This window comes from Propithecus coquereli, unplaced genomic scaffold, assembly GCF_000956105.1.
Source record: "Propithecus coquereli isolate 6110/MARCELLA unplaced genomic scaffold, Pcoq_1.0 Scaffold370, whole genome shotgun sequence".
NCBI classification, from domain to species: domain Eukaryota; kingdom Metazoa; phylum Chordata; class Mammalia; order Primates; family Indriidae; genus Propithecus; species Propithecus coquereli.
In genome coordinates this window covers 2,737,998-2,765,338 of record NW_012149397.1, presented here as the reverse complement: position 1 = coordinate 2,765,338, position 27,341 = coordinate 2,737,998, and the positions used below count along the sequence as shown (strand labels likewise).

At 34.4% G+C, this 27,341-nt stretch overlaps 2 protein-coding genes across 5 annotated transcripts in view; one reads left to right on the top strand and one right to left on the bottom strand.

The window, feature by feature from the left end:
• Positions 1 to 27,341, top strand: part of CENPP (centromere protein P) — a 236,502-nt gene that overhangs the window by 62,079 nt on the left and 147,082 nt on the right. The window lies entirely within an intron of this gene.
• Positions 1,521 to 18,944, bottom strand: OGN (osteoglycin). Of its 3 annotated transcripts, none has more exons than XM_012651831.1 (7): positions 18,747 to 18,941; positions 17,489 to 17,737; positions 15,320 to 15,413; positions 8,970 to 9,128; positions 6,722 to 6,924; positions 4,186 to 4,281; positions 1,521 to 3,377 (listed from the first exon to the last, which is right to left on the bottom strand). In XM_012651831.1, the coding sequence occupies exons 1-7, from the start codon at positions 18,924 to 18,926 to the stop codon at positions 3,207 to 3,209; spliced, it is 1,152 nt and encodes a 383-aa protein (XP_012507285.1). In that variant the 5' UTR covers positions 18,927 to 18,941; the 3' UTR covers positions 1,521 to 3,206. The 3 variants fall into 3 exon arrangements, with proteins under 3 accessions (XP_012507285.1, XP_012507286.1, XP_012507284.1); XM_012651832.1 differs by having other exon boundaries at positions 17,489 to 18,005; positions 18,747 to 18,906; XM_012651830.1 differs by having other exon boundaries at positions 3,116 to 3,377; positions 17,489 to 17,656; positions 18,747 to 18,944.

Sequence of the window (27,341 nt, the reverse complement as noted above, 5' to 3'; positions counted from 1 at the left end):
CAAAGTGCAAGGATTTTAACTTCTCCACAACCTCTTCAATACTCGTTATTTTCTGTTATTTTGATAACAGCCAACCTAATGGGTATGAAGTGGTATTTTATTGTGGTTTTGATTTGCATTTTCCTAATGATTAGCGACATTGAGCATATTTTCATGTGCTGATTGGCCATTTGTATATCTTTGGAGAAATGTCTATGCAAGTCCTTTGTCTAGTTTTTTAATTGGGTTGTTTTTTATCGTTGAATTTTAGGAGTTCTTTATATATTCTAGATAATTAATTTCTTATCAAATACGTGATTTGCAAATACTTTCTCTGGGTTATCTTTTTACTATCTAGATAGTGTCCTTTTATGGACAAAAGTGAATTTTTTCAAATTTATTTTAAAATTTACTTATTTTTATTGACAATAATTATAAATAGTCATGGGATATTCATAGTGATGTTTTGATACATATAATGTATATTGATCAGCTCAGTGTCCTTTCCCCACTGAATGGTCTTGGTACCCTTGTTGAAAATCATTTAACCATATATGCAGGGATTTATTTTTAGGCTGTTTAGTCTATTCCATTGGTCTATATGTCTAAACTTATGCTAGCGCCACACTGTTTTGATTACTGTATCTTTACAGTAAGTTTTGAAATTAGGGAATGTGAGTCTTCTATCTTTGTTCTTCTTTTCAGGATTCTTTTTTTTATTTCGGAGTCTCTTAAAATTCCATATGAATTTTAGGGTGATCTTTTTTATTTCTGCAAAACCATCATTGGGATTTTGGTGATTGTGTTCAGTCTGCATATGGTTTTGGGTAGTATTGTCATCTTAACAATATTAAATCTTCTAATCCACGAACACAAGATGTCTTTCCTTTTATGTATGTCTTCTTTAGTTTCTTTCAGCAATGTTTGTAAGGAATAAATTATTTTTAATTTTAATCCTCTATTTCTTTAATTATTAGTGGCAAGAATGAAACATTATTTGATATTAATATAATGGAATTGGCATATTTTTACTTTCTCTAATTTTTTCCCCTGATATCTTCTGGATCTTGATGATATAATTTGGCTTGTTTATTTTATCTTATTCTTGCAATTTAAGGTTGTGTATATGAAGGTGTAAGGTTACCGATGTTCATATGGTCTTCTTCTTAGAAGTCCCAAAATTATTTCTTTAATTCTATAATTAAAAAATTAAAGACTTTTTACCAATGCTTTTTCTTCCCAATCATTATTTTATTTAAAACTACTGGCTTTTAAATATTTTTAAATTTGATAGTTATTTTTTAGGGTTTTTCTTGGTAAGTTTTATCATAAAAAGAATATAGTAATACATTATTCTTCTGAAAACTATAGTAGAAACGTGACAGATGTCTCCTCTCACCACTTTCCCTAGTCTTGGTCTTGTTACTGAGACCTTCTTTATCAGGTCTCTATTTTCAGATAAAGTTATAATTTATTTCCATCAATTTATTTAAAATTTCGATAATCTAAATATTCTATTTTTATGAATAAAACAGGAGCCCTCTATTTAGATGGATTTTATTTTGCAATATTTATTGTACTTTCAGTTCAAATATGTTCACTATTGTGCTAGGCACTTTGAAAGTATAAAGCTGTGTTTAGCACTGTCAGTAAGCTTTCAATCATAGGGAAATGAGGCATGTACAAAAAATAATGAGAAAGAGGTATAATAATTATGATCATTAGTTACCAAAATAAGTGACTGAGTTAATAATCATCGTTAGAGTAATAATTGTGGCTGTAAGAGATCACAGATACTTTTATGAAAAATTTTCATCTTGGGGGTCAACCTTGATGAATGGGATAATTAAAAAACGTATATGATATCATGCTAGGTAGGAAAAAAACCAGAAGCAAATGCTTATAAATGGGATAAGTATGTATTCTGGTAATGGTATACAGAGACAACTTGATTCCAATATATAATTTATATTGGACATAATGTTGGTACTTTTATATACACAGTTCAGGCTCATGTTTCTAAAACACTGATAATTTTGTATTTAACTTCAAAGCAATGTGTAGATTAAGACTTTTGAGTGGGGTACAGGCAGAGGAAAGTTATTATAGTAACTTTAATCTGGCAGCACTGAGTCATCATAAATTATCACTATTGAAGATAAGATCGTTAATCTTATCTTAATCATATCAGTTCAAACTGGATATTTAGAAAGAAACGGGATATTTAGAAAGCACAGAAACTTTATTGTAAATATTTAGTTTGTTAGGATGAACATGGGTGTGTATGGCTGGGAAGGTGGTGTGCAGTACACCACAGAATACTGTTTTCTTATGTTTGCACAAATTTATTGATGAGATTCTTATTCCTATAGTGTAAAAGAAAATATTTACAGTTATCTCAGATTTGAAAATCTGTACAGTGGAGACCCTTGTGGCTATCCTCTGAGAAATAGATGAACTTTTTATATTTTCTTATAAGCATACTGGTTTGGGCTTGCTTGACTTTTTAAGGATGTTTTATGGTAGACTTAGAATGTTAATATTTAGATAAAAGAATATGTTTTACAATTTTACTGAAGACATTAGCTGTGTGACCACAAAGCAGAATAACTTTGAATTTCTATATTAGCTCTTTATCAGAGAGTGAAATTCTACTTTATTTGGAAAATTTTACTTAGGTGTGAGAGACTATTACCCTATCTCTCAGGCTAAGTGAAAATATGGTAAAATAGCTGCCTTGATAGGAAGAAAACGAAGTTCCTACTTCAAAAGGAATAATGTATGAATCATAAAAGAAAAATGGGAGATCACTGGAAATATTTAGCTTTTCAAAGTTTTTGGAACATCTGCCTTAAATGCTTTTGGAATACAGTAAAGGCCAGGAAAAACAAACAGTTGAAGGTTTCTTGGACTTATCCTTACATCATTAATAATGGGAATAATGCCTCTCAAATTTGGGTACTTACATAAAAACATGTCTTTTAAATGGTAGTCAGATATAAACTAGAAGGATTTTGTAATGCTGTTTACATATTTTCAATTACTTTGAACACAGAGATTCAGTCTTTTTACTTATTACATGTAAGATTTTTGAACATCCTTAAAACATCAAATTCCTTCATAATGAGATACAAAGTTAATATTAAACCAATACTAATATTCCTTTAGACATTTTTGAAAGATTATAAGTGTGTGTACATTTTAGTTTTATGTTGTATTGATAGAGGTTAAATGTATGACCCTATTGGCAATCTTTTTAAGCAAATAAAACTGTTTGGATGCTTTCCCAGGCTGATTGGATTGCCCTCCAAGCGTATCTCTTCAATGCGGTCCCGAATGTAACTGGTATCATTAGCCTTGCAGAATGTATCATCTGTAATTGAAGTTATGCTGTTAAACTGAAAAATAAGAGGAAAAAAATTGTTCAGGAATCTGAAGTCAACCTTTCATATGCTTTGTGACAGGATCCCACAGAATATTTTATTTAAAAAGTGGTTTTAATATCATGCATACTGTGTATCCTTGTGCAATCTGAGCCTCCTTTTATAAAGCTACAGTATTATTTTGGAAGAACAGACTACTTGCTGTTACTTAGAGTAATATCCATAATTAGTAATAACACAAAGTTCTGAATATAAATAGGATTATACTAGCTGGAGAAAGTATCCTATTCTAGACTGTTAACTCAGAATGGGCACTGTGCCCTTAAATAGTCCAAGGAGTAAAACAAACAAATAGGAATTCTTGTGATACGAAGAGGCCAATTTTAGTTTATTTTCATTCCCTCTTCACCTTTGCATTACTTCAAGATGATGTATTATAAAACCAGCTGAAATCTCCAAAAGCTAATGTTTACCACTCCTTGGAGAAAGAAACAGAAACGGGCGTCTTAGTGTCCCCTCACTTCAAATCCGTGCGTCAGATTAACTACGAGATGCCAAGCATACACCTGGAATCAAATCTGACTCAAGAGCGGACTTCACACCTACACTTCTGGTTCACTCATGCTGCTCTGGACAGAACCTGGGCTTCTGGGCAGGAGAGTTCGTTTGGCTAAATATTAATGCTTTTAATAAGCATTTAGCTATCACACTACTATAGTGATCTAACCAAAATTTGCACGTGAATAAGTGAGGTTTCCAATGAGTCAAAAGATTTTGACCCATAGGAAATTAAAGTCAGATACTGCGAAAGGAGCCATCATACCTGAAGATGAATTACACGTAGACTTTCTGGTAAATTAAGAGGCACAGATTCCAGGGCATTGTGGTCCAAGTAGAGGAAGGAGAGGTTGTTCAATTTCTGTAACAAAAATTTTGTTTGAGTGTTATCAAGGTGTGTGCATTCCTTCACAGGATTCAAGCAGTCTGTGTGTGTGTGTGTGTGTGTGTGTGTGTGTGTGTAGTGTGGTCATTTACATTCATCTCATCTCTGAATACCCAGCCCTGATACCAACATCTGAGGCCCTTTGAATTAGTCTTGGGAGCAGCTAATGCGATCACTCCCTCCGTGGGATTGAATTTGGACCTTGGTGCTACCCTAATCTCTCCTGTACTTCTGAAGCTTCCCATCTGAGCTCCACCAATTTCTACAAAGGTGGTGCAAAGTAGTTACTTCTAACAGGTGTGTGTGCCTAGCAAGATGTTTCCTGAAGCAATTTATTAAACACTTAGCTTGATACGGTTTTTTTCCTAAGGGCTTTGCGTTGGATTACTCTTAATGATCAGTAACCTATTATTGTATATGACTGTATACTATGACTTCAGGACGTAGTTTCCCTTGACAGTACTCTTTTTTTTTTTTTCCCCTATTAGAAACAGAACATTCTGTTGCCCAGGCTGGAGTGCAGTGGCACCATCATAGGTCACTGTAACTCCGAATTCCTGGGCTCAAGAGATCCTCCCATCTCAGCCTCCTGAGTAGTTAGGATTACAGGCAAGTGCTACCACGCCCACTAATCTTTTTTATTATTATTTTCTGTAGAGACAGGGATCTCTTTATGTTGCCCAGACTGGTCTTGAACCCATGGCCTCAAGTGATCCTCCCACCTTAACCTCCCAAAGTGCTGGGGTTACAGGCGTTAGCTCCTGCACCTGTGCTGACATTACCCTTTTACCTTACCTTTGATATACATCCTTTTTAAATTTTTTAAAATAATTTTTATATGTTTCATTTTATTTTTTATATTTTTAGAGACAGTTTTCTCTGTCACCCACACTGGACTACAGTGGCATAATCATAGCTTACTGAGTAGCTAGAACTACAGGTATATGCCACCATACCTGACCAATTTTTAAAATATTTTGTAGACATGGGATCTTGCTATGTTTCCTAGACTGGTCTTGAACTTGTGGCCTCAAATGATCCTCCCACCTTAGCCTCCCAAAGTGCTGGGATTACAGGCATGAGTCACCATGCCTGTCCTAATCCTTTACACCACATGGGCACTCAGCTCATGTCTTCCCAGTGGGCCTAATTTACATTTTACATGGGTTAGAGTAACCTAATTTTACCAGTACCGTTAAGCAAAACTACAAAGTAGCCAAGTTTATCATTTTTATACCAATTTGTCATGAATCCCTTATGTAATACATATGTAAAACCCAAAATATTCGAACATTCTTTTTGTGAAATGTTGATCATCTCTTATAAGTCTTTAACGTGTCAGTTATTCAAAGACCAACTCAAATTAGTATTTTCAAAGAAGTGAGTATGCTTTTAGAAAGTACCCTAAAAGTCCCTTAATTTCTGAATCCCTTAGCAGAAACATCAGAGAAACTCTGATGTAACTTTAAAATATCCCTTAAAGCTGAAAAAAGATACCTTAAAATGTAAACAAAAAGAAAAGGAAAGAAAAATGGAATATTTTTACATTTTCTAATTGACTGTACATTTGTGGACAGATTATACATTTGTGGGATTATCATAAACGTTATGATAATGAATTTTTGGTAGTTTTAGGACCCTCTATCAGGAGTTATCTTTAGAAGCAACAAACCTTGCCTTTTGAATAAGTTTATGTCTATTGCCAACAGTGGCATGATCATCTCGTCCTTTTATCTAGGGTTATCTTCCAGGACTAGGAATGATATCTCAGAGCTATGGAAATCCTGGGCTGAGGTGGTTACTCCTGTAGACCATGCATTTTGAGATAACCTGGCTACATAAATCAAAGTAAAACATCTTCCTATTTTCCTGCGCAATATTTTCTTGAATTATTAAATTAAAAATATATTTAATCCTCATGTATAGAATTTTGTGTTAGATACCATCATGGAATTCAAAGGAAAGTCTCCCTATAGAATTTTACAGTCCAATATTTTTAAATATTAGAAGTCAAATTCAGTATTTATTTTTGGAACTTTTTCTGGCCTTTGCAAATTGCTGATATTGTAAGGGAAAAAAAATCACGGAGAAAGTCTCATATTGAGTTTTTGTAGACTGTAAAGGCCATGAGGGGGCCAACCGTGTCTGTCTAAATAAATATTTGCTGCGTGAACAGGTGAAAAAATGGGAAACAATATATCCCATGAAACAAGATAAAGGTTATGTATTTTGAGTGCGACATTGGGATAAACTAGGCTGAATGAGCCTAATATAGGATGGCTATTTATTATGTAAATAATATCTTCATTTATTAAATCAAAATAGTTTAAAATTTAATCAAAACAGTTCTAGACCACAGTTTCTCTTTTATCTGTCATCACCAATACTATGTTTAATTTTACTATAAAATACTTACTTTGAATGCATTTGCTTTGATTCCTCTGCTCTTGATTTTGTTATGTTTTGCATTAAATAAAGTGAGCTTGGGAGGAAGAACTGGAAGTTTTAGTAGTTGATTTTCAGCAAGTGAAAGTTCTTCTAACAGAGTAAGTTTTGAAAAAGTACCATCTTCTATGTCTTCTATCAGATTTCCCGTAAAATCAAGTCTTCTTAAGTTAGCTTGAGGGTAAAATATACAAAAAATATGAAGTTAAATTCTCATTGTGTAACTGAAGAAAAACATTTGTTTAACAGATCAAACATCTTTTAATTTTATTGCCTAGTAGAGTGTCTCCAATTAGTAGCTCAGTGAAATTTTGTTGATAGAACACTAAGCATCTCTTTATGCCTGACACTGGTGCCCTTTCTAACTGAATTCCCAGAATCTCAGATTTGGAAGGGATCTTAAAGTTAGTGGAGTCTTTCCATACTTCTCTGTTTGAGTTCCTCAGGATGCTCAGGCAGTTTGAAAGAAATTCTTGTTGCAAATCATAGAAAATAGTCATTACATTTGATTGGATGGAATCACGTATTATTTTTGGATTTTTTGCTGACATGCCGCATTATAATTGTGGATTTGTTGTCTTAATCTTAATCTCTCTATGCCTTAATGCTTAACAACAAAGATAAAAAAGTTCCCTGATTTGTTAGAGTGATACATACTGAGAAATTGAAAAATTCAGTGTGTATGTGTGTGTGTGTGTGTGTGTGTGTGTGTGTGTGTGTAACTTTTGTCTGGGATGATTAGGAAATACGGTTGCTTCTCATTCACAGTAGTCATGTTCTATAAAATCACCACAAACACTAAATTAGTGAATACTGAACCATTATTCCTAGGGGAAATACAGGGTTAGGTTCTTGTGAGCCTCTGATCACACATTTTCATCAACCAATTATTATATAACCTTGTTTCATGTGTTTTTGTTTAAAGATACCTTATTTAATATATATAGTGTTGATTGATTACATTGTGCTGTAACTCATGCCTGAACAAAGCTTATCTAATGTGTTTTCTCTGTAAGGCATGTAACACCCTTCTTGCCCTTAGGAACATTAGACAGCACTTCAATATTATGTTTGGGGTCATTTTAAACAGTGAAATCATAAACAAAAAGCAAAAAAATGTGAAAAACGTGGCATTAAATAGACTGTGAACAGGGCACTTATTTACAGTATGAGGGCTGAAACCAGAAGACAGAGTGTCACCTTGTTTCACCTCAACTGGGAACATGTATGTCAATTAACTCAAAATTTTTGTCACTCTGCTCATGTCTGAATGACTGTGAAAGCATCATATGTATTAATTTTGGGGTTACAAATAAATTTCAGCAGGTAGGTTAATTCACAAATATGGAATCCACAAATAATGAGGCTCAACTATATTTCAGTCCACATTTGGGAGCTACCAGTGGCAACATGGATCCAGTTATGGCTAATCTCATAAATGTGTAGTGGGCCAGTGTGCATTTCTTTGTGTAATTTTCTTCAGAAACACTTGAAAACACAGGAGTCTGGAAAACTGACAAGAAATCAGTGATCCAGGACCGGGGTTTGGTACTACAGAAATGGGGGATTCTGGTGGGCCCATGGCAACACCCTAGTTGGGTTAAGGTTTGATAGAAGTCCAAGATTGCTAACGACTTGGGAAGGAATTAAATACCACTGTTTTCAACACTATTTCCATATTAGAATCATCCAGGGAGTTTGGTTGTTTTTAATGATATTGGCTGGGCCTTAACCAAGACCTGAATTAGAACCTCTGGGAAGTAGGACCTGGTATCAGTATTTTAAAAATACTTCCCTAGATATTTTTAATATGCAGCCAGGCTTGAGAGCCATAAGTTAAAGTAAGAAAAAGCAGTTTCTGTGCTTTAATAGTGAAGGTAAAAAATAAAACATTGTTGTTGGACAAGTATCCCAGTAATATTGGTGCTGCTCACTGTTTGAGGAAAAGGATCTTGAAGTATTGGGGTTGAGAAGATGTAGTTGCCTATATATTAGACAGGTTGTCAACATAGGCACTGAAGTCACTAATAAAGATCACAGAATATGTCTGAATGGAAAAAATTCACCAACAAAGTGATGGATTTTTGTTAAGTATGGTCGATACTTATATACTCCAACAGTGATAACCCTAGATGTGGTAGGCCACAATGATGTGGAAACTTGTGTTTATATGAGTTAAATACTAGCATGAGTTCATACTAATATCTTATTTAACTTACGTATGTCGGCAAAATCTTTGGCAGTCAGCTTTTTAATTTTGTTGAATCGTGCATAAAGATAGGCTGATTCCTTTGGCAAGGGTGGTACAGCATCAATGTCAACTTCTTCACAGTATACGGAGCCACTTAAACAAACACACAACAGGCACGTGGGCATTTCTAAATAGGGAAACAATGTTAAAAAAGTATAAACAGTAGTTTGAAAATATTTGACCTCTAGTGGTAAAATTATTGCTATCGTGAATGCTATTACTAATTTGAAGAGATATTTTACAGAATCATAGGTGATAGCAGGAAAGATATTCAGTCTTGGTAACTTGTGACCTACATTGTGCTTGATAATTCATCAGAATATTGTCTGAGAGTCTGTAATCCACACTCGCTTTTTATTCTGTTTATTGATGATCACTTGACTGCTAAATTGATTGACAGTTATATTTCCTCATTTGAATACCGAAGAAATTCATAAAGCAGGAATTAAGGTAAAGAAAAGCTTGATTTATCAAGTTTGATGTGTGAGAAACATATTTCAGATTGGTGACAGTAGCTAATGTCTTTAGAAACCACTAGTTAAATGAGCAAGCCACTAACTGGAAAATTCGAATTACCATAGGCACTATTAGAATCCCATAACACCCCCAAGTCAGTCATTACATTTACTTGTCAAGCTTCTTTCCTTTCACCTAGAATAGTTCCTTAGTCTTTGTTTTTCATATCTTTCACTTTTTTTGAAAAGTATAGGGCTTTTTTTTCTTTTTAATTTTCTTTTTCTTTTTTAAATTTTCTTTCATTTACTTTTTTTTTTTTTTTTAGAGACAGAGTCTTGCTTTGTTGCCCAGGCTGGTCATAAACTCCTGGCCTTAAGTGATCCTGCCACCTTACCCTCCCAAGTAGCTGGGATTACAGGCATGAGCCATCCCTCCTGGCTTAATTTTATTTTTCAGGGCATTTATTTTGCAGAATGTCTTTGAGTTGGCTGAGGGATCCCTCATTTTTGTCAGGAGTGCCATGGAAATGATGTTGCATCTTCAGTGCCCTGTGTCAGGAGGCACACGATATCTGCTTGTACCATTCATGACAGTATCTTTTGTCGCTTGGTTCAAGTAGTGTCACTCTGTACAGTTACTGTTTTACACCTTGTAATTAATGTGTCCAGTTACTCTACATCCTTGCCAACATTTGGTATGGTCAAGTCTTTTTAATTAGCCATTCAAGTAGTGTATGTTGTGGTATCTCATTGTGTTTTAATTTTCATTTCTCTAATGACTAACAATGTTAGCATCTTTTTATGTGCTTATTTGCCATCCACATATGTTCTTTGGTAAAGTGTCTATTCATATCACCTATTTTTAATTGGAGCTTTATATTATTGTTGAATTATTATAAGGCTATATATTCTACATATAAATCTTTTGTCAGATTTATGTTTTACCCCAATCTTTGACTTGTCTTTTATTTTATTTTTATTTATTTATTTTTTTAGAGACAGGGTCTCACTCTGTCATCTAGGATAGGATGCATTGGCACAATCATACCTCACTACAGCCTCATATTCCTGGGCTCAAACAATTCTCCTGCCTCAACCTCCTAAGTAGCTAGGACTACAGGCACTTGCCACCGTGTCTGGCTAATTTTTTATTTTTATTTTTATTTTTTTGATAGGGACAGGGTCTTGCTATGCTGCCCAGGCTGGTCTGGAACTCCTGGGGTCAAGTGATCCTCCTGCCTCAGCTTCTTAGAGTGCTGAGATTATAGGTGCAATCTTATCAGTGTCTTTTGAAGAGCAAACATTTTAAATTTTAATGAAGAACAGTTGATTCCTATAAAGGATTCTATAAAGTTCATGCTTTTTGTGTTGTATTTAAGAAGTTTTTGCCAATCACTAAGATTTTATCTTTTGTTTTCTTCTAGAAGTTGTATAGTTTAAGCTCTTTACTTATAGATATGGGGTACATTTTGAGATTTTTGCATATGTCAGGAGGGGTCAAGATTCTTTTTTTAATTTTCCTATAGTTGTCTGATTCTTTCAGCACCATTTTTGGAAAAGATTATTCTTTCCCCATTGAATTGTGTGGTCACATTGTCAAAAACCAATTGACTGTATTGTGTAAGCCTATTTCTGGAATGTTATTCTATTCATCTATTTTTTTTATTTTTATGCTAATACTGCGATGTCTTGATTCCTGTACCTTTATAGTAAATCTTAGTAGTATAAATCCTCCAACTTTGTTGTTCTTCAGTGGTGTTTTGACTATACTAGATCCTTTACATTTTCCTATAAATTTTAGAATCAGCTTGTTAATTTAAAAAAAAAAAAAAAGCCTGTTAAGATTTTGATTGTGTTTGTGTCGCATCTATAAATAAATTTGGGAAACATTGACATCTTAATGATATTGAGGTTTACACAACTGAATGCAATCAATATAGTTCTCCTTAGGTTTAGGTCTTTTTCAATTTTTCTCACCAGTATTGTCTAGATTTCAGTGTATAGGTTGTATCTATCTTTTATACATTTATACCTTTTTATTTCATATATTTTGGTGGAGTATTTAAAAAAATTTAAATGTCCTTATTATTCTTCAAGAACTGCCTTATATTATGGCATTACAAGATGTCCCAAACCAATCTTGTATTTTCCCTGCCCCAACTCTGAAATCAGCTATCTCTTTAAGAAGCACTGGTTTCTTTTAGTGGAGAATGGTGTTAGAAACCAAGATCTGGGTCCTAGGTGTGCTCAGTGTTACTGGGATCTCATTGTTTCTAGGCTCTTTCAGCAGAGAGAACTAGGAAATATAAGTGTGTGTATATTTGTCTCTTTCTCCATATATAATAAACAACATGTATATGTATATAAACATATACAACATATATACATATACCACTTGCTCATATATCTACATAAACAGATCATATGCATATATATACACATACACTCAGAGCGATAAACACATCTATATTTCAATATCTCTTTATATATACAAACCATGAGTTAATACTAATATTACCCATTCCAGTCCAACTCCACAGTGGTGTGAATTTTTTTTTTTTTTTGAGACAGGATCTTACTCTGTTGTCTAGACTAGAGTGCAGTGGCATCATCATAGCTCACTGTAACCTCAAACTCCTGAGCTCAAGCAATCCTCCTGCCTCAACCTCTTAAGTAGCTAGGACTATGGGCATGAGCCACCACACCCAGCTTATTTTTCTATTTTTTGCAGAGATGGGGTCTCGCTATGTTGCTCAGACTGGTCTTGAACTCCTGACCTCAAGAGATCCTTCCATCTTGGCTTCCCAAAGTGCTGGGAATTCAGGCATGAACCACTAAACTGGCCCTACAGTGTTCTTTCTAACCTTCTACCTTTCCATATTTGTAATGCTTGCTCTTCTCTAACAATGAGAAACCGAGCTCTCATTATTTACAGTATATTTACTTTACTCAGTTCTAGAACACACATTAAGTAGTTTCAATGTTGCTAACTCATAACACTGTGGAAAACAAATCCGATCACTGGAATTTAGTATTTGTTTATAGTTCTTTTTGTCTTTAGCCTGAAAGTATATAGTCATGTTTAGGCCAGGCACTGTGGCTCATGCCTATAATCCTAGCACTCTGGGAGGCCTAGGCAAGAGGATCTCTTGAGTTCAGGAGTTCAAGGCCAGCCTGAGTCCTGAGCAAGATCGAGACCCCCATGTATACTAAAAACAGAAAAAATTAGTTGGCCATGGTGGTGTGCACCCGTAGTCCCAGCTACTTGGGAGGCTGAGGCAGGAGGATCACTTGAGCCCAGGAGTTTGAGGTTGCAGTGAGCTAGGCTGATGCCACAGCACTCTAGCCCAGGCAACAGACTGAGACTCTGTCTCAAAACAAAATAAAACAAAACAAAAAAAACTGTGTTTAAGGCTTACTTGAATTGGATTTTTTCCTCCTTTAGTGTGTTATACGATTTATTTGAAATACAATTAAGTTTTTATTTTTCTGTTTATATTCCAACTTTGATTCTTTTTACCTTGTCCTTGTTGGTTTTATTTATATATCAATAAGTTTATATTTATTTATATTGCCGGTATAAAACATAGCATCGTTCTGGAAACCAAACCTACACAAAAAATGTATACTCAGAGACGTGACACTCCCTCTCCTGCAATTCTTCTTTGGCCCATGTTTTTTTCCATAGAAACATGCATTTTCTCGTATCCCTTTCTTTCTTATATGAAAGGCAACATATTATAGATACTCTTTTCACTTTGCACTTTGCTTTTTTCACACAGTGTGTTCTGGAAATCACTCTATGTTAGTTCTTAGAGATCTTCCTCATTCATTTTTACATCCACGTTGTAAAGTACATTCTCTTGTGTGGCTGTACCATTGTTTATTCAATTCAGTGTTTGGACATTAGATTATTTATGATATTTTGCAATTGCTAACAATGCTTCAATGATTTTACATTTGTATTTCCTTATTTTGGAGGTGTATCTTCAGGATAAATTTCTTGAAGGTGATGGCTATGTCAAAAGTAAATGAGTGTTTGGTTTTATTAGATATTGCCAAATTCCTATACAAAAGTATTGTACTGATTTGCATTCCTCCTAGCAGTGTATGAAAGTATCTTACCCCACAGCCTTGCTAATGGAATATATTAACATATAGTTATACTTTCATTTTGTCAATCAGGTTAAAAATGGCATCTCAATATAATTTTAATTTACATTACTCTGTGTGTGAGATTGAACATTTTTCTGGGTCAAATCATTTAAATCACTTTGTGAATTGTCTGTTCATATCTTTTGCCCATTTTTCCAATGGAATTTTGGTCAATTTATTTTCCTCGATTTTTAAGAATTTTTTATAAATAAGAGCTATTAGCTCTTTATGTTATCAATTTTTTCTTTATCTAGTTATATTATTTATCTGTAATATATGTTGCAAATATTTCCCCCAGTTTTCAGTTGTCTTTTAAATATGCATTCATGGGGTCAAATTTATTGTTCTTTCCATTATTGTCTCTGGATTTTGAGTCGCCCTACATCGAGATTATTCTCTAGTACTTGTATGGTTTTATCTTATACATTTAGATTCCTGATCTATTTGGAATTTATTTTCCTATGTAAGGTATGGATCTAATTGTATCCCTTTTCAAATAGCTACGTAGTTCTCCCAGCACTGTGTTTTAAAAACACCATTTTTCCTTCAGTGATTTGAGTGGTACCTTTATTGTATACTAAATTTCCATGTGTATTTTTGTTTCTGGACTTTCTATTCTATTCCACTGGTCTTTTTGTCTATTCATATACCAGTATCCCACTTTTTAAGTATAGAGGCTTTTAGAGTAGTTCCTGCATTGTTCAGTGTTTCCCCTATTTGTGTATGTTTGTCCATATGAATTTTGGAGTCAATATTTTTAGCTTTATAAAAAATTTATTGGTAATTTTAGTGGGATTATCTAAAATTCATAAATTTAGAGAGCATTGACATCTTTTTTTTTTTTTTTTTTTTTTTTGAGACACAGTCTCACTGTGTTGCCCGAACTACAGTGCCGTGGCATCAGCCTAGCTCACAGCAACCTCAAACTCCTGGGCTCAAGCGATCAGCCTCCCCAGTAGCTGGGACTGCAGGCATGCACCACCATGCCCGGCTAATTTTTTCTATATATTTTTAGTTGTCTGATTAATTTCTTTCTATTTTTAGTAGAGACGGGGTCTCGCTCTTGCTCAGGCTGGTTTCGAACTCCTGAGCTCAAACAATCTGCCCACCTCGGCTTCCCAGAGTGCTGGGATTACAGACGTGAGCCACCGCGCCCGGCCAAGCATTGACATCTTGATGATATTTAGCGACCCTGTCCAAGAACAAGGAATAAACCAAATACATAGGAACTATTAAGTAGGACTTGTAGTTTGTTCTTTTATGATAAGTTTTCTATTGTTTTAATTGAAATGTACATGATAGTTTTTTATGTATATAGCCATTTCTCTTCTGTGAGTTTCTTGAAGGCAAGAATTATACTTTATTTATCTTGATGCTGTACAGTATATTTGACAAATAATCAGTGTTTCAGTATTTCTTGCATTGATTATATATGGAAAGAAACTCATACTTTGTGGAGGCTAACTGTGGACTAAGCTTTGGTTGTTATTGAATGTTTTTGTTCTACATTTCTCACTCGTAATGTGGGATGACAAATGATGTGCACTCCCAATATACCTGTTTGACTTCATTGCTGGAAATATTCCACTGTTCATATTACCATATCTTGAGGCAATTTTTGATTATTACAAAGAATAAAGTTGCATTGTAGCTATTTTTAAAAGAGACTTTTTGAAAAATAATTAAACGATAGAGTCTTCATACTTACCATCATTTTCTTTTTTGGGGGGTAATGGTGTTATACTCTCATCTTTTTGTAATTGAAGACTTTTCTCATCAGGTATTATCACAGTTTCTTTTTCCTGTTAGAAAAATCAAAGTTTGTTATCTGGTGTGATGAAGTCTAAGTGACTATACAACCTAAGGATCATAGATGACCCTTACCTTCTCGTAGTTACAATCAATGGCATTTATTTTTGCTCCATTAGGATTTTATACATAATCCCATTTCATCATTCATCAAATTATAATGTAAATATTTGTTTAGTTTGTTTTCATCCTAGAGACCATGAGCTCCTTCAGTAAAAGAACCAGTTCTTTTTTATTTTTATATCTCCAATGGCTGAACTCAGTGCTAAGTAAATGTTGAACATATTGAAATTCCAAATGAGAACTAGAAGAGAATTCCCTGAAATGGGGTGAAAATTTTTCTGAGGTGAAACTATTCCTCATGGTTCCTGTCTAAACTGAGTTCCTTGTTCAGATTCTGCCATTTTGAGCAGGACTAGAGCTCCATCCATGTGATGAGAGCTCCAGCCATGTGAAATACTGATTAAGGTCTTTTGGTCTCTTCCAGGGGTGACCTTTTAATTACCTATATGCCTCCATTGAGCCCTGACTCTTGGAACTCTTATTGCAGCCTACCACCCTGCTCAGACCACTGGTATAGGCCATTAACTGAGGGAATTGAGGTCAATATCATTAACTCTCTCTCTTTTCTGTTCTTGTAGAATACATTTTCTCCCATTAGATTCCAGAGTATTACGTGGTATCCTATTCTTTCTACCCTTTGTAAGCATGTTCCGCTTTAGTCTCAGTCTTGACTCCTGACTCTGCCCTTCACCTTCATTCTCTCATCTGTGTGCTGGTTGAACATCCTCCCTCCACTCTGCATTTATAAATCAAGTCTTGTTGAATTCTACTCCATTCCACAAATATCTTAGTTCCTGCATTTGTATTAAGATAGAGAAACTTCTAAAGCCCTGTAAAGAGAAGAAGCAGAGAGAAAATAATCTCTAAAGTTATTACTTTTTAGGGAACAGGAAACTTTGAAAGTGTTTTTGATAGATTCAAATCATCCAAGTGAGCCAATAGCTTATGTTATAATAAGCTGCTTTTTTTTTTAATATAACTTGAAGCTATGACTAGCCTATCTCTTTTGTCTTAATAATGGGCAAAAATAATGTCACCATATTAACTAACTCCATTGAAAGAAACTGTGGTATTAACATTTGCTTATTGTGTACCCCATAAAAAAGAGGAGAAAGTAGCATTTATAACTGGTCAATCTTAAAATCTTTACTATTTAATTTATAGTGGAAAAGAACTTCTGACACAATCAGTATTATTATATATTTGGCTGCATTTCTCGTTTTCCGTTATTGGTATATGTGTTTGTGTGTGACACACACAGTGGGTAACAGATACTTATGTGCTGTATTAACTTTTCCCTTACCCAGCATTCATTTCTGTGTGCCAAGAAAACCATAAGTAATTACTTTGCCCATAAAGGTGGGGTATGAATGATGTGGTATAAAAGTCATCCCTGCAGAGTATTAACTCAATCACAGTTACAGTAACTTAGTACAAATTGATAGAGGGTATAAACTGTTAAAATTGATTAAAAGAGAAAGCTCTATATTAAGTAATTTTTCATTTTTTGGTACTATCTGTAATTGGCATATATAAATTATTGTGAAATGCTATAGATAGCAAAATACCTCTTCTATTTAGTTCCTTAAACCATTTTTCTCTAAAACAATACATTTTAACCTGATAATTCATCTTTATTTCTCCTAATACACATTTCTCCTAATTTATTTTTGAGGCAATGTAATATACATATATAGGACATTGTGTAAAATTACTTAACGTATAAATTGCAACTGGTCAGGCATCATCTTAAAATCTAGTTTTCCTTCAATTTTATTTTTTGGTTACTGAAGATATTGTTTGGTTACTGTAGATACTGTTTATTAATTTGGGAGGCATGCATACTCTGAAAATACAATCTCAGGGACAATTATTATGAATTACTCTGAATCATTTAAAGAGCTTTTCCTTTCCCCTTACCTTATCAGACACATTCAGGAAAACAAAAACATGCATTTAAATGGGCACTATTTTAGAAGCTAAATTTAGAGTAGAAATAAAGTACCTTAATATTTTTTCCATCCAGGTATTTATCCTCATAATCTTGGCTAAATATACTTTCTTCAAAATTGTCTGTTCCATAGTCATAGATAATGCGTGGGTCCTGCTGAGTTGGTGGTGCTGGCTTTATCAGAGGCACAAATAGTAACAGGAGAAGTGTAGACTGCAGAGTCTTCATTTTAGCAAAAGTCAAGGTGACTGGAAGGTAATAAACTAGTGGCCTGCTGACTGTGGGAGAAAACTCTCTTTTTCCCTGGAAATAAAAATGCAGACCATCGAAGCAATATTTAAAAGCTTAGAGGATGTTTTGGCAGGGTGTACGCAGTAGGGGCCAGAGAACAAGTATTTAACCCTTAGTGATCTTTAATTAGATGCTAACAGTTTTTATATATCAGTGAACATTCTGAAAAATAGTTTTCTATCTTCTCTATCAAAAATCCAAGAAATGTTGATAATTTTTCTTAATAATTATGTGCCTTGAAAAGAGGTACAGATATACAATTGAAATCTACTTAGGATACCTATAGTATAAATAGTTAAAATGAAGACCCAAGATCCTGTCTCATATAAGTTAAAAATATCATATTTCAACTTTGCTACTTTGTAAGACCTCTTGATTTGTATTGGTATGAACAGAAACAAGTTCCAAGAAAGTTTTAAAGCTTAAACCTTAAATTTAACATTATGAAAAATAGTCATTAACACTTACCTTTAGGTGGTACAGAATATAGGAAAAGTCATATGTCTTTTATTTTCTTGGTTTTGTAATTTTAATTACAAATTTTTTTCACTCTTCTTAGTTAATGGTATTTTTTAAATTTACACTATGAAAACTGAAAAATTAATATTGCACACTAGAGGAAATACAGAACTTTAATCAAGGAACTTTGAGGAATGTAATGGAAAGGATTCCTTTAGGCTTATCAGTGGATTTTATCTGGTAGATGCACATTTCAGACTTTTTCTTAAGTAACTTCAAACAGAATCACTCAGTTGCTGATGCTGCATTATAGATGCCAATTTGTCAAAACTCCAGTGGTTGAAAATGAAGAATAAAATGCATCTGTGACTTTTGCAGCACCCCATTCTTGCCTGCATGGATATTAAAGTTATACAATGATACACATAAGTACTTGTTAAAAGTTGTTTGAGGTAACTGAAACTTAAACAAATTAGAGATGGCCTTTACATTTATTAAGGCTATTAGATGAGTTATACTTTAGCAAACAATATTTAAAATAATATGTGAAAAACAAGCCTACCGTTGTAGCAGTTTTGAAGTTTTTTGTGGTTTTCTTCAATAGATGTTCATGCCTGTGCATTAGCCCCAAGTGGGAGGGTGAATGAGGAAAGCTGTGGATTGATTTCAAACTGCTGAATAAAATTTCAGGGCCCAACAGCTTTAAGAGCAGTTTCCATGTGGTAGAGATTTTTGCCAACATTCTTTCTCTAGGGTGAAATGCAGTGTGTTGTACTAGAGAACTGTGCCTAAGATATTTGTAACTGTTGCACTCAGTCTGCTTTCACTGATTGACTGTAAACTTGTGTCATTTTATTATTGTATAATAAACACTAATGTTTTCACAAAGATTAGTTTATGAAAATGATATAGTTATAAAATCATGCTTCTCATTTTGGTAATTTCCCAGGAGATAAAACATCTGCTATTTGAATGAAATAGAACACCAAAAAAAGCATAGTTTAAGCTCTTAATTTTATGAGGACTAAAAATGTTGTCCTAATACTATAATTAATATAAAGCCAAGAAATTTCCAATGTAAGAATTAGTTGTAGCACTAATTTGTTTATAGTTTTGTCATTTGGGTTTTTTTTCTCCCCTTTATTTTAATTACATGTAACAAAAACCCAAGCATGAGAATTGCCTTTTTAAAAATAAATTTGATTTATAATTTTGGGGGTTGATAGTTAAATATTTTTGTTTGCTGCATGAAGGAAACTTTATACAAATTATTTTAATATTACATTTGATTTTAAATGTTAAAGTGGTATTGTAGATACCATACAAGCATCTTTAAAGATTGATTTTAAAAAAACGATTCACATTTATTTTTATTACTCTTTGGTGCTTTTAGCAATCACAGTAACATTTCTCTCTCCTCTAAGCTAAACATTTAACAAGCATGGATAAATACCCGTTCTCTTTTCTAGTCAAAATTTGTTTTAGAGCCTTTCAAATCAAAGCTCAAATAAACTAAGACTTTAATAATCAAGTTTTTATTTGAATGTGAATTATTTTAAATTTAGTTGTGATCCTCTCTGGTTTTGGTTGATATAAATTGTTGGTTTTATAGCTTTAAAAATAAAATAAAACTTTTTTAAGTCTTTGAAATATGTAATAATGAAACAGCAGACATTAATTTGTTTTGTATTATATAGCAAGTTAACAAGATGTTGAGAAGCTGGATAGATACCATATTTCATATTTAGAGAATCTTAGAGAGTCATTGTTTCATTAACACATTAACTGCCACACTAGAAAAAAAAATTTTCCCTGGGACCGTGATGTTTTAGTAAAACAAAACAATCCTTTCTAATTTGTTATTTTTTATTGTTTTCTGTGCATGAGTTATATGCAACACAATCCACATTTTTAGAATTAAATTGTCAATATTAATTGTAACAATAAGAACATTAATAAGTAAGATTTTCACCAACCAACCGCAGGGTTTTGCATCACGAGGGCCTGGGCTCAAAACTAGCCTGAGTTAAATACAGCCCACTTGGCAGTCAATGTGTTAATGGTAGAGTTTGATACTTTACACTATAGAAAATTATTTTATGGATTATAACAGCTTTCCTCGAAAAGTTATGACCAATGAACACAATTTTATTAGCGTTCATTCATTCATTTAATAAATTCATTTAATAGTATTCATTTAATATTGAGCACCATTACTATGCTAGACTTACAGACAAGTAAACTCAGGTAAGCAAAACTGTTTCTTCCCCCCAGGAACTTTTATAGTCTCCAAGTCAGCAGGAAAGGCAGCAAACAAGCAACTAGAACGCCCAGTGGGGCTTGCTATACAGAAATATGCAAAGGGTTCTGTGATAAACTGGAAGAGGCCACAAACCTTGACCAGGTGAGGTCAAGGAGGCTGCACTCAAGCTGACTTCTATAGAGAGTATAGGAGAAGAGGGTAGGGGCAGATGGTGAAATGTTCTTGGCAAGGGGAGAATTATATGGGAGGGAAGGATGGGGATAGATCACTTAGAAAATCTTTTTGCATATGGCTGGAGCTTGGAGGGAGAGACAAAAGAAGTGAGGGGGGTGGACCATATTAAGAAATGTGACTACACAGGGGAATAGAGGTTAGATTAAGGAGAATCTTTTATATCCTGCTAACGTGTTTGGGCTTTGGTCTGTAGTCCATGAGAGATCACTGAGAAATTTTTAAGCCAGTGAGTGATGTGATCCTATTTGCATTTTAGAAATATCCCTCTTCTTTTGCATGTCTAAACATTACCACTGTTTGCCTATTGTCATGGTTATCTATTACTATGTAAGAAATTAGCACAAATTAGTGGCTTAATTAAATAACATCTCACATTTTCTGTGGGTCAGGAGTTTGGCATGACTTTGCTTGATTGTCTGCTTTAGGATCTGCCATCAGAGTGCAGCTGAGACTGCAGCCTCACTTCAGGGGTTGAGAGGGGAGGATCCACTTATAAATCCATGTGGTTGTTGGCAGCATTTGGTTCCTTGCACGATGTGGGACTAAGGGCCTAGTTTCCTGGTGGTTGTTGACTGAAGGCTTCCCTCAGTTCCTTGCAACGTGACTTTCTCTGCAGTGCAGCTCACAACATGGCAGCTTGCTTCCTCACAGCCAGAGAGGGAGATAGTCTTCTGGCAAGACAGGCATCACAGTCTTTTGTAGCAATTACATATACATAATCACATATGTACCATCAGCTTTGCCATATTCTATTGGTTAGAAGCAAGTCACAGGTCACACCCACACTGAAGGGGAGGTGATTATGCAAGGCACGAGTCTGGAAATATCTAGAATTGCACTGGAAAATAAACAGACCTACACTCCTGCCCATAGTTAGCCAAACTGTAAAGTTTGCAGGCAAATTTCCCCAAACCAGCCTCACTTCTGATACCAGTAGCAAGTTCAGGGGATTCCCAGAACCAGACTTACATTTCATAATTCCTTAGAAGGATTCTCAGAACTCACTGAAGGCTATTATACTCATCGTTATGGTTTATATAGGGAAAGGATACACAAAAATTAGCCAAAGGAAGAGATGCATAGGGCGGAATCTGGGCCGGTCCAATCATGAACCTTTCATTGTTCTCAGGATGCATTACCCTTCTGGCATTGGTATGTGACAGTGTACATGGAGCATTGCCAACCAGGAAAGCTCATCCAAGCCTCAGTGTTCAGAGCTTTTAATGGGGCTTGATTGATTGAATAATTGAATGATTGTCCACATGGTTGAACTCAACCTTCAGGTCCACTGATACTGCATAACCTATCCTACATCACATGGTTGGTCTTTCTGGCATGGCCACCGCATCCTTAGACTATTGGGTGTGGCTGATCCCACCCTAAACAAAGACACTCCTATCAGAAGTGACATAGGGTCACCTCCCAGAAGCCAAGGCAAAGCCCAGACCTTTCTGTAGGCAAAGCCAAAATCTTTACTATACAGTTCCCAGTGTAAAATGTTTGAAACTGTAGGTTATTTTCTATTCCAGAAAGAAGTGTTATATCCTGATAGAAAGCTATTTAGCTTTTTACTATACAGTAATAAAAGATGAAAACCGCTTAATGCCCAAGAGCAGGCATTGTGTCCAAAAATGAAAGAGTTTTCTCTGTGGAGTTCTTTTGGGTGACTCTATTATATTATCCTTGGTGTCTTACAGATGTTTTATTTTTTGAGGGTGTACCATTGATCTGTTGGTTCTTTCTCCTAATTGTTTCTCAGTAGTAGGCAACCAAAAAATGTGTTGAGTGGAATTGAGTTTTTGAAAAAAGAGTTTTCTGGGAAAGAGTATCTTTTTGGAAGTGGTTTAATCCTACTGATAGAGACCGTATAACTACAAAGTTGATTAGCTTTCAACAAAGGGTACAAGCCAGAAGAGTCTTTTCTCCATCTTCATCCTTTAACTTTATAGGAAATAATTTAGTTTTGGAGTCAGAACATGTAAGTTCTAGTTTTGATTCTGTCATTAACCTCCCCTTGATCTTGGGCACCTCCTTTAACTTCTATAGGCCTCAGTTTCTTTATCTATTGGACTAGAGCCTAGTTACTACAGAGTTTCTCAGCCTCCACACTATAGACATTTTGGACCCAAAATTCTTTGTTGTAGAACTGTCCTGTGCACTATAGGCTGTTTAGCAGCACCCGTCCCTTCCATTGTGACAACCAAAAATGTCTCCAGACATGTCAGTTGTCCCTTGGGGGCAAAATCGCTCCTGTTGAAAACTGCTGAGTTGCTAGATACTTATAGACCCTTTCTAATTCAACATTCTTATGGAAAGTCTGTGATTTGGATCGCTATCTCAAATCTCATGCTCAAAGCCTAGTCATTTGTTCAAACGAGAGAGATGAGAACCAAAGTACTTCCCAGAGTAAAAAGTGAAATTTAAATGGAGGGGAATTATTACTCAATGTAAGGAATAGTTCATAGTGAAAATGTATCGTATTTGCAATTTAGTTTTTCTCAGTAGTACATAATTCTCTATAGAGAATTCACAGCCTAAACACATAAAGTGATGCTAGATGTGTCCATGATGTTGTGATATTTGTAACTAGACATAGCTATAACTTGGCATAGTTATATCTATTTAGGAAATTGGAGCATATAAGGAACTTTGGATTTTTTGCTGTTGTGATTTAATTTCATTTCCAGCTGCTCTTATTCTTTATTTCCAAGATTTAGAAAAAATAGATTTGGAATGAGGAAACCAGGGTTTTAGTTCTAGCCATCCTTTGGGACATATGAATTCTTAAAACAGAAAAAGTATATAGAAGAGACAAGTTTTATTTCTTCTACTTTGTTGTTTTCCCCATGGAGCTAGTTAAGTGTGTTATGTGATATGCATACATCTGTATTTTAGTTTAGTGGTCCCAACTTGAGTAATAAAGTGAAAACGTATAGTGTTTCAGGTATTAAATAATGTTTAAACATAGGCTAAACATTCTCCATCAGTATTATTTATGAAATATCCTTTTGAAAATATCCTTTCTAAAAGCTAAATGTATATTCATTATACATTTGCATGTTAATTAAGCTTGGATTTATGGTATGGTTTGGATTTGTTAATGGTTACAAATAGTTCAGCCTATTAGCTAATATAACTGAGTACTTTGTGGTATAAGGAGAAAAGTAATAAATGAATTTTCATGTTTTTCCTGTTATAAATATCAAATCAACTGGTTTAATCTGTAGCTCTGATATGTAACTATGCAATCTTGATGTACTAGTTGAAGAAAATACTTTATTCTTCATTTTCTCTAAGGAAAGCATTGGGGTTTTTGTTTTGCTTTTAATAAGAAATACTTTGGTGGGTTTGAGTTAGGACATTTTCAAATAACAAAAAATGGTTAAGCTGCCTCCTCATTGGGCCCTGATCTGGAGGACATTTTGGGATGCATTTACTTACACACAGCTTTGGAGGGAGGAGCCAGAGCAGAATTGAACTGTTATTCCTAATATACAGGAGGAGTTTGGCCACACTCTGGGGCAGAGAAGCCAGCAGCCCAGTGCCTTGTGAGGGGGATGGAAGAAACCCTGCCGTCCTCACCCTGGTGGGCCATCCAGAAGGGTGCTTTGGAAAGTTGAACTATACAGTAGTGACTTTGAATTTGTTTGTTGTGGAGTATGTGATTTAAGCACCCTAATGAAACCCTTATTAAAGTCTGTCTTATCTGCTAATATTTTGTGCAAGTAGAATGTTGGAAGGAATCCAAAGAGATGCTGACTCCATTCTGTGTGCGGGAAAGCCAGTGTGAGCAGCTGGGAGTGTGCAGCACCTGGATCTGTGTGTGAGCTCCTGGGCGAGACATGCTGGAATGAGAGTTACAGTTTATTGGATATCTCCAACTGGCATGCACGTTAAGTGCTTTGTTATATCCATGATTTCTCTTTATCTTTATGACAACCATATGAGAATCATCTTCCTTTAAAAATGAGGAAAGGGAAGCTTAGAGAAGCTAAATAACCAAAGTAACCTAGCTTATAAGTATAGTCAGGCTTTATATCAATGTACATCTAATATCAAATTCCTTGTTTTTTGAATTACTGAATCGTGCATTTTTATTCTTTGTTAAGGCTGTTCTTTGAGAATTAAAGTGTATTTTATTAATTTATGAGGAGATAAAAATCGAAACTTCAGAATTCCAGAAATTGGAGGGTTTTTAATTTTTTAAACTATGCAAGAGGTAAAACGAGTAATTACCATGTCTTTATATTGGTCCCAGTCAAGAGCTTATTCTCTCCACTTCTGCCAATCAGTTTCTATCACACAGCAATCAATTCTTCCTGGGAGACATCAACAGCTTTACCAGGTCCTCTCCAGATGTGAAAGTTATGGTATCCCTGCTCACACTGTTTTTATAGTTGCTGCCATTTTGCATTTTATTTCTTTCTTGCTTATGTTAGAATGAGTTGTTCAATCTTTTCTTTATTAAATTTTAAAGATAATTTTATTCTTTTATTTATTTAGAATTGGAGTCTTTCTTTGTCTCCCTGGGTGGAGTAGAGTGGTACCATCATAGCTTACTGTAGCCTTGAACTCCAGGTCTCAAATGATCCTCCCTCCTTATCCTCCAGAGTAACTGGGACTATAGGCACACACCACCATGCCCAGCTAGCTTTATTGAATTTTTAAAATAACTGCTTTATTGAGATAATTCACATCCAATACAATTTATCCTTTTAAAGCATACAATTCAATAGTAGTTAGTATTTGTGGACTTGTACAACTGTCACCACAATCAATTTTATCAATTTTAGAACATTTTCATCACCCTAAAAAAGAAACCCTATACACGTTAATAGTCACTCCTCACTTTCTCCAATTCCCATCCCCCTAGCCTTAGGCAGTCAATAGTCTTTTTGTCTCTATAGCTTTCCCTATTCTGGACATTTCCTATAAATGGCATTAGACAGTATGTGTTCTTTTATGACAGGCTTCTTTCACTGAGCATGGTTTCAAGGTTCATCCATGTTGTAGGATGTGTCAGTTCTTCATTACTTATTATTGCTGAATAATATTCTATTGTGTAGATATACCCATTGATCAATTGATGGACATTTGAGTGGTTTCCACTTTTTGTCTCTTAGGGATAATGCCGATATGGACATTCATACACAAATTTTTGTGTGAACGTTTATTCGGTTCTCTTGGGTATATACCTAGGAGTGGAATTGCTGTGTTATATGTACTCTAACTTTTTAAAGAATTGCCAGACTGCTTTCCAAAGCAGCTGCACCATTTTATACTCCTTTCAGCAGTGTATGAGGGTTCTCATTTTTTCACCTCCTCACCAATACTTGTTACTTGTCTGTCTTTTGATTTCAGCCATCCTGGTGAGTGCGAAGTGGTATCTGATATGATGGCTCCTCATTAAATTTTAAATTGCTCTAGGTTAGAAGTAGTCATATCTTTGTCTACTGAAACATCCATGGTATTTTCCACATACTAGTTCTTAATAAATGTTTGAATTTATAACCTTGTTTTTAAAAATTTCAAGAAAAAGGGAGGTGATCCTTAAATTTTTTTTTTTTTTTTTTTTTTTTTACCTCTGTTGAAAGTGTGCTTTGCCCACATTACTAGCATTTTACTCTTACCTTTACTTTCACACTTATATCTTAGGGTGTCACAATTGCACATTGTGCTCCATTTCTTTATTCCTCATTGCTTACCCCTGTATACCCAGTGACTTTGTGAATGTTGATTGAATGAATGGAGTTTTTTTCATATTCATTCTGGATCATTGAAGTTGTCCCTAGGGGCAGGTGGGCCTTTTTGTTCTGATAATGCTAATAACTTACTCAAAGATGTAAAGAGCATTAAAGGCTTCAGTTAAAACTGGTATCTCCAGAAAAATAAAGATTCAAAAGCTTGAAAACTACTTCTAAAATGCAGTTTTGCTGATCTGTCACATGTTGGCTGAATTGTTATTTGTTTTTAGGTTCCCTGTATAAGTGGCTCCAGATTTGTATTTGTCCCTCATCTAAGGAATTCTATGAAATATTAGCCTGATAAATCAAGAGAGTTCATCACAACAGTTAATCTTCGTAGTAAGGCTTACTTAAAATACTTCAAAATTATAGATTAAAGAAAAAGTGATTTTTAAGGTTTTAAAGAAGATGTTAAAACCTGTTGTTCACATTTTAAGGGAACTATGTTTAACTTTAGCATTATGTAGATACTCCAAATGTAAATAAACATTGGCTGATAAGAATTATATGTTTCTAATGTATTGTGCTAGGAAAACAGAGGTATCTAATGATATTAATAGAACTTTATTTTATTAATACCAACATAAATTTAACCTTGTAAACAAAGCAGTTATTTATTAGCACATTTTTATGTAACTAAAAGAGACCTTTCTCTGGTTGAATTTACTATAATATAAAAACATTTATCCCAGTTAAAATGGAACACAATAAAGATTGTTTTGAACAGTTGGTAAAATTTGGTAAAATACACATTACAATGAGATAATTTGTTATTTTTTAGTTATCTAAATATAGGCTTTATAATTTTGTTACTTGGGTGCTCTGAGAACAAAATTAGTCGATTTAAGAAATCTGTATGCCTTACATGCCTTGGTAGGGTCGCCTCTTGAAAATCAAAACTATTCTATACTCTAAA